General features: G+C 40.2%; 1 protein-coding gene across 3 annotated transcripts in view; it reads left to right on the top strand.

Annotated features, from left to right (window-relative positions):
• The window catches only part of RUNX1T1 (RUNX1 translocation partner 1), a 118,420-nt gene that overhangs the window by 75,778 nt on the left and 34,495 nt on the right, over positions 1-8,147 (top strand). For all 3 annotated transcript variants that reach the window (XM_009275460.2, XM_009275459.1, XM_019471068.1), the window contains one exon: positions 2,598-2,779. In XM_009275460.2, coding sequence (XP_009273735.1) covers positions 2,598-2,779 — 182 coding nt within the window. The remainder of the gene's footprint in view (positions 1-2,597; positions 2,780-8,147) is intronic.

Raw genomic sequence — 8,147 nt, 5'->3', positions numbered from 1 at the left:
GGCTTCTGGTTGAGAACTGGTTTGTATCTCTCACATGTAGAGGTGTAGAAGTCTGTCTGCAGGCACCAGCAGCAATGCTGGGAGAAATGTGCTACTGCGCGTTGACAGAACTGCCTCTACTGTCAGAGCTGAACCTCTGCATAAGCCTTTGTGTCCCAAGACCATTTTGGTTTCAGAGTCTGTACGCTTGAGTTGCCTTAGGAGCCTGATCTCTCCCTGCTTGCGGTAGGGAGCATGTCGGTGCTTCATTCTGCATCCAGCTTCCCAAAAACTAGTTGTTCTTGTGTATCGGGGCCATGGTGATCAGCAGTCTGTACACTTGACCTAGCCATAGAGGTCCTGATGTTTTTTCTTTGAGTAAACCAATTATTTTTTACTATATGGTTTGATAAAGATTGTTTAGAATAATGTCTTGAGCAGATTGAAAGTAGTTGTGTTGAACTAAAAGTTTTCAAATACTGCTTTTCTTCACTTTGAGTTTTAAGTCTTTGTCCAAACATTGCTTGATGCCATTATAAACCCAAATTATGAGGCATGTCATTCATAGTTTTCTATAATAACTTCTAAAAAAATTAAGAAACTGAGTAGATCCATGTTTAATACATATATTAAAAGTTGTACACATCTGTTCTGTGCACAGAAAACATATTCAATCCATTTAGACTAAAGGATAGCTTTAACTGCAAATCTTCATGTTTATGGTTAAAGAGCAAGAATGAACATTTCTTTAGGAGAAGGAAAACAAGTGAAATAAATCAAGGTTTTTGCTAGCGAATTCAAAATTTGTTTGTCTCCAGGAGCCAGGAGTACCCATGTATGAAATAGGTCCCTTTTGTTTGTGATAGTGGATAAGGAACGCAAATATGTTGTCCTGCCATTTCCTGCCACGTTGAGGCAGTTTAGGTAGTTGGATGTCTTGACTTTGATTCCGTGTGAGCTTTTAAAAAAAATAACAATCAAATTAAAACAAGTGAAAAACCCTGCTCACAAAAGCATTCAATATCTCTCTCTGTTACGTGGTAGCCCTGGACAAAAATGTGACACATAATAACCGAAAGAAGATATTTCTTTGGTACTTTCACAAAATATTTGTGTTCTGTGGAGGTCTGAAAAGACGTCATGTTCCACAATCGTCCGTCTTCCCATCCTAAGATGAATAAGTGATAGCAATTGCTGGGGGGTTTTTTCACTATTGAAAAACTTCCTATGTACTAACCCTAGTCTGGCATTTTTTTATTACACAGTGGATCTACTCTTATGGTACAGCAGCAGGTGCTGGAGCATTTGCCATTGTTCTAATGCTAGCAAAGTAATTTACCAAGATCCTCTGCTCAAAACTTTCCAGAACATCTGCTTTTTTTTGCTTTGTTCCCTGCACATTAGTTTCAGAACCTTTTTGACTTACATTAAAACAAAACAAAACAAAACAAACCCCAGGAGTTGTTTCAAAGCAAAGGGGACCATTGGAGTTCTTTGTCTTATCTCTAGCTACTAAAGGTCATGAAATTTAATCCAATACTTGAAAATCCCCAGGCAACAAATCATTGGATCATTCCATAGGCATGGAACAAGAGAGGTCAGGGCACATCACCTTATGGCACAAATAAGTAGGTAAGAAATGACTGTACTATCAAGGTCAGGGCACATCACCTTATGGCACAAAGAAGTAGGTAAGAAATGATCGTAGTATCGATGTATGCATATGCTGCAAAGAAAGGAAGAAGTTTCCCAGGACGTGTAACTCCCATCTCCTCTGATGGGAAGGTCATACAGTTCCACCTTGGTCCCAAATCTGGCAAGAAGCATGACTAGTAGTCATACTTCTACTACTACTGTGGCCATGACCAGTAGATGGGTAAAAAGTGCCACCCAGGGATCAATGAGCATTTTTAATTCTCTGTGTCTGAGTCCTGGTACTCTCCAGCCCATGACCTAAATCCCAGTGGGACCCTGAGCAGAAGGTTAAAAATACTTCAAGGTGTATCTGGCTAGGAGGAGAGTTGTAGCCCTCTGCGTGCTTAATTGAAGCTCTGGACCATGAGATTTTGTTGTAATCTTTATCTTAATGTGTAACTGCAAATGTAATGGGAAAGCTGAGGGCAATCCTGTTCTCCCCAAGGCCCTTGAAGGATGGTTACAAGAGGCAACTTACAGAGCCATAGTTCCTATGGTTTCAGTTTCTAAGTACTAACTGCAGTCTGAATGGGAAACAAATATTGAATGAAGAAGGTTTGTCACTTGTTGAAAACTGCTGCTCCATAGGAACTGAGGTTTTGGATAGTAAGAAAGAAGATGAAGTCAGCCAGGGCAGTGCTTTTTCCCCTTTTAAAGATGTGGAGCTCAGACCTAGTTTTCTCACAGCATTTTCCATTTTCGTAAGTAAACTCCCATCCTTCCATGCATACGTACCACAGCCATGACCTGACCCCGTAAGGAGGCTGCCTGCTTTCCGGCAGCTAACCACAACAAACCTAATTGAGGATGCTTGCAACAGGTTCATCCCAAAGCAGGCTTTCCTTTGATTTCTGATTTTTCTGCTTCATCTCTGTTGAAACTGCCTGCAAGCCACCCTCTCAATGTGTGCAACGCTCTTGCAGGCCAATCTGCCCCTGCTGCAGCGGGAGCTGCTGCACTGTGCAAGGCTAGCCAAGCAGAACCCAGCCCAGTACCTCGCCCAGCACGAACAGCTGCTTCTGGATGCCAGCACCACCTCACCTGTTGACTCCTCAGAGCTGCTTCTCGATGTGAACGAAAACGGGAAGAGGCGAACTCCAGACAGGTGAGCACCGCCGCGCCTTTCACACCCCGCTCAGGAATGTCCCGTGGGTCGAACGTGCCGAGCTCCACTAGCAAGGGGGGAGCGTGTGGGTGGGTGCCTGGGGGGAACTGGGATGGTGTTCCTGGGTGCAGGTCCTGCCCTCGTTACAGCTGTGCAGTGGCCAAATTACCTTTGTGTATGTGTGTATGCATGTGTATATCCAGATATGTATGCATCTGTATATCTAGATATATAATGCGTGCACACACTGACTCAGGCAGCAAAATTGCCTGAGGACACGCTATGGTCATATCTACATAGAAATAATACTGGCCGGACAGTGCCATACTGATTATTTAGTGCATAGTATTTCTCTGTAGCATAAAGCGATGAGCAGCAAATCACTCCAGCTCCATATCCAAGTCCTTTGTATTTGAGGTTTTGTTGATTAAACAGTAAATATGGGGAAAGTGGCTAGGCAGTCATATTGGGAAGTACAAGGCAAGCTCCGGAGTGCAGTCAGGGCTTTGACTCCTTCTGCTGTGCCATGTTTCCATATCCATATATCCAAATCCATAAGGATATTTTTTCCAAACAGGAGGAATGTTCACTGAAATCTTTTTGTGTTTAGCTGAGAAAGGGTCCATGCAGAAACAGGGCAAGCGAGTGTGCATGTATGAAGTACAGTAGCTTTAGGGATATGGAACAATTTTCTCTTTTTCTTATTTGAATAAAGTTCTTTGTTTAGTGTTACAAGAAGGTGACTCTTGTGGTTATTTATTTTTAACTGTCTTCCCGTGATAATGCTAGAAATTCAGTTAGCGTATAAATGTTACCTTTGGGAGGCCCAAATATTGGATTTTTCTTAGTTTTGTTTGCCATGGACTTATAGTATGGAAAACTTTTACAATGCTGTTCTGCCAAATGCCACTACCTGCATGCAGAAAGCGCTGCAAGTGTCCTAGTTATCTTTTAAATTAAGAAGGCGAAGATTTGCAAAGTCAAGAAGGCTTGCAAGTTTGTACAGGTGACATTTTGGTGTAGGGACAGGCCATGATAGCACAAAACCTATGGAGAAAACGAAATCTGAAAGTTCCTGAGGCTGGTAGGCAAAAATTCAACACCACATATTTGAGCATATTATGAAAGTGAGATATTAATGATGCAGATGCAAGATCTTGAAAATGTCTGCATAGTAAAACTTTAAGCTACTCTGAGTCAGAAGTGAGCACTAAAAATTGAAGTAATGTAGCCATTGGATAGATGAAAATGTGAAAGTATTTTGCTTTAGATGGTGTTTCAAGAAAATCCCTATGGACCCACAAAAAAATAAAGATACCAGCAGAGAAGCCCTTTTCCCTATACCCTCTTTTCACCATTTGTTCCTGACAACTAGACCAACAGCTATCAGTGTTAACACAAACCTGCTAACTGCATCCAAGAAAGATGATTAATTTTCAGACATTTTCCATGAGAGAACATTCCAAAGCTGAAATCCGGCTCCCTGGGGCAGTTCTGCTGCATGTCCTCAGTCTTTGCAGAGTGGTGTACCAAAGCATCTATTAAAAAGGCCTCTTAAAACCTTGTGCATCTTGTGAATAACTTAAATATCAGCATGCTGTAGTCCAGTGTCAGTAGCAGACATGGTGTTTTTCCTACAAATAGACAGACACACTTTAAATTATCTTGTAAGCCCGTGAGGTCTCGCTTGACAGAGAATACAGAGGAGAAGAGGGACGTACCTTCCTGACAGACCTAGCTTACTTTTTTTTCCTCTTAATAGAGAGCAATATTACTCACTTCTCCCAGAAAGGCCACAAAGGAAATATGGGCAATAAAATATTTCCTTTGTTTTTCTTCCTTAGCATTCTGGAGTAATACTCCCCCCCCTTTGAGACCCAGTTTGGAGGTGCTGAATTTTGGTTATTTTGTAATAGGTACAGTCTCACCTATGGTACCTTCAGTCCTGGTTGCCTGGGAGGGGGTGGATGGTGCAGGTGAAGACCGGTACAAGAACTTAGTAATGAAAAGACCCCGTATTAGTCTTATATCAAGAAGGACATAGGAGTAGCCCATAAGCGGACCAGCAGATCAGAAGAATATTGGATTTTAAAGTCAGCCTTCATCTTTTAATTAAAACTGAGGCCTAGACCTAGAGAGATTTAAATCTGGTTTATGGATTTTGTTCTCAGTGTTTCTTTTTAGTTAAAATACATAGGTGCTCTTGAAACTCAGAAGTCTCTGCTCACGAGCAAGTGCCTTTGCATTCACAACTGAAGTCTCTCTTAGGCTCCGTGCAGCTCAGGGAGTCTTCGGTTCCTCTCCAGGTAGTAATGCAGCTTTTGGGGTGAGGGGTAGACAGTTTAACTTCCAGTGTTGTGGGTAAAACCCTGCATTTGAATTCCCAGGGTCCAGGGAGGGGCTGTAATGCGGGGTGTCCCACTGGCCTGCGTGCTCCGAGGTGCCAGAGCTATCAACCGTCAGCTTCTGTCTATCGCTGCTTGAAATTAGGCTGCTTTGTTCTGGGGAAGTGGCATTGCAGAAAAACTCATCCTTTCTTTTTTGACCCTGAGATTCTTTGCTGTCATGAAAGATCTGGAAAGAGACTGCCCAGCTCACCCACTGGAATGGTGCCTTGAGCTTAAAAAATAAGTTGGTTTTTGCAGTATCAAACAATCCTGTCACTGGTTAGTCACACCAACTTCTCCGTTGACTATGATTAAAGCTATACAGAAAAAAATAAACTCATACAGTAGTTTTGGCTGAACCAAGTTCAGTGGAGTTGTCTCGTGCACTCAAGAATATTTGCACTACAGATTTAGTAAAATGAACAAGATCCTGTTGGAAAGATGCTTAAATTTACTGAATGGGAGTTTGCATACCTTTTAATTTGGATAATGTAAGTAAATCAACCACAAAAAACTGTCCTCAGAGTCAGAGCATGCCTAGACTGAGTAAGTATTGAAACCAAATACTTGTCGGACTTTATACTCATTACACTATTAATTATTTTAATTGTTTACAGAGGAGCAGGAAGAAACATCTGGAAATATATATACCTTTTGTTTAGATATCTAAGTAGTTTTCAAATATAAAAATACAGCGGAAGATAGGAGGTATCCTTTAAGAGAAGGGTTTGCTGTGACTGTTGCTAGAATATGGAAAAAAATGACTAAAAGGCAACATCTTTCTAGGGCAACTAAATGCAGTTGGAATAATCTTGTTTGGAGATATGTCTCTAGTAAAGTAAATTGTGGTATCTTTTTCACTTCCCAAGGGATATGAGAGAGAGACATTGTATATAATGTGTATGTAATATATTATGATACATACATGTATACATTAGAAATATATATACACACGTTCTTCCGTATTTACATTTTTCTTTTGGGCACGGGTAACTGCATACCGTTGATTCCAATAGAGGTAAAATACAGTAAGGGATTAGGCAAAGCGAGTGGAATGTGTGTGTTGCACATAACCACATCCACCTCGTGACTTTTTGTTGAAGAAAATCCACATACAGTAATTTTTTCTCTTTATAATTTCAGAACCTTTTTTGCATATGCATTTTCCAATTCTGGTTATTTATCTGCATATCCAAGTCTACTGTATGTGAGGTTTTATAGAGCAATCTGACAGCAGAGCTTTGTGTTTTACTGAATGTTTTCTTGGTGCATATGGTCTGACACGGATGAGCAGCCACGGTGAGATTTTGGAGTCTATTAAACTAGCTCATTAAAAAGATCAATCTGTTTCTGTAATAACACTGGGAACCATCAGTCACTGCAAGAGAGAAAAACTGACACCTGAGGAGACAACACATTTTGGTAATTTGTTCATGACATGTCATGAACAAAGTGTTCACTATATTTTGTTTACAACTTTTGGAGTTTACATTCTACTGTAGTAAAGCAAAGGAACTTGGACCAATATGAGTTTTTATTTTGGTGAATGAATGCTTAATTACAAATAACAAGATTTTAAACACGTTAACCACAAAAGACTTTTTGCTAATTAGTTTGAGCTTGCTAGGAAGGGCTGTATGGCACATGAGCGTGTCATATAGAGACTCTACATTTATGACAGCTGCCTACAAAGTGGATATAGGATAGCAAAAAAAAATCTGTTAGAATAGTTCTAATTTTGAGTGAGAAGAAAACAAAAATGGCCATGATTGTTTTGTGACTTTAGACAGTGCTGCTGTGCTTGCTGTACCCTTGGCACCCCTGACAAGGAATTCATGTCGAAGGTATCTGGGCACAGAGACCGACTTTGATAATTCTGTTAGGTAAATCCTATTTGAAGAAGCTCCTCCACATCTCAATAAGGTGAAGGATGCTCACAGCTCTTACAGCTATGCTACTTGTAAGCCATGTGTAATTATGAGGAATTTTAAAAGAATTTTCTTAATATGAACTGTTAGCAAGGCAATATTAATCTTTTCTGTAACACAGTATTATAAACAAAATAAGTATTTTATTCCAGCAAAGCATTATCACTTGTTTGGTCATCAAAACTTCATTGGTGGAAGTCCAATTTTAATCAAAGTATCTTGCACAAATAGCAGATGAACAGCTTTGCTTCCTTCTTGCAAGCTGACGTCAGTGTTCAGTGAAATTGGTGTAATACTCTTGATCAGGTGAAACAATTTTCCAGCCAAGGCAGTTTTGCATAGTCAGATTTCCTACCCAGGAAATTATCCATAAATTGCAATAATTTAAAACTGAAATGATAACTTACAAACAACATATAGTCTGTTAAATGGGTACAGACTGATGACTAGTATCTCTTCTGCTATCTTTAATCTGAGTAAATCATGGTTCCAAGTAAAATGACCCCTTGCATGTTTATAGCTGAAGGACTCCCTCTTTATCATATTGCCAATTTTCCAAACGACAGTGTCGATTTATGTGCACGTCAAGGAAAATGTGACCAACAGGAGTAAGAAAAAGAAAAACAAGAAAATGTGTCAGTTAGGCTTCCTACACATTCAGTGTTATTTCCTCTCTACAGCTTGCTGTTGCTTTGCAAAATCGGATGGATCAGATAAAAATCAGATGAAATCAGATTGAAATTGTGGCCCTTTTGGATTTGGAACTAGTACTTACACGGGTCTGCCAATTACTGTGAAACAGCAGTGCTTCCTCAGGCACCTGGGGAAATGCTGCTGTCCCAAGGGCGTGAGACCTGGAAGAATGAGTAGGACTGCGATCAGAAGCAGAATAGCAGGTTGAGTTCAGGGCATCTGAATTATGGCAGTCTTCAGTACTTCATCTTTTATCACTATATTCAGTATATTCAGATATAGTACATTTACCAGTTATTCTTGTTCTGATGAGACCTTGGAAGTTGTTACCTTTTTGTATACTTTATGTGGTCAGAAACA

Source organism: Aptenodytes forsteri, unplaced genomic scaffold (genome assembly GCF_000699145.1).
Source record: "Aptenodytes forsteri isolate BGI_AS27 unplaced genomic scaffold, ASM69914v1 Scaffold208, whole genome shotgun sequence".
Lineage (NCBI taxonomy): Eukaryota > Metazoa > Chordata > Aves > Sphenisciformes > Spheniscidae > Aptenodytes > Aptenodytes forsteri.
Note: the sequence above shows the minus strand (reverse complement) of the source record. Positions and strands in the feature narration are given on the sequence as shown.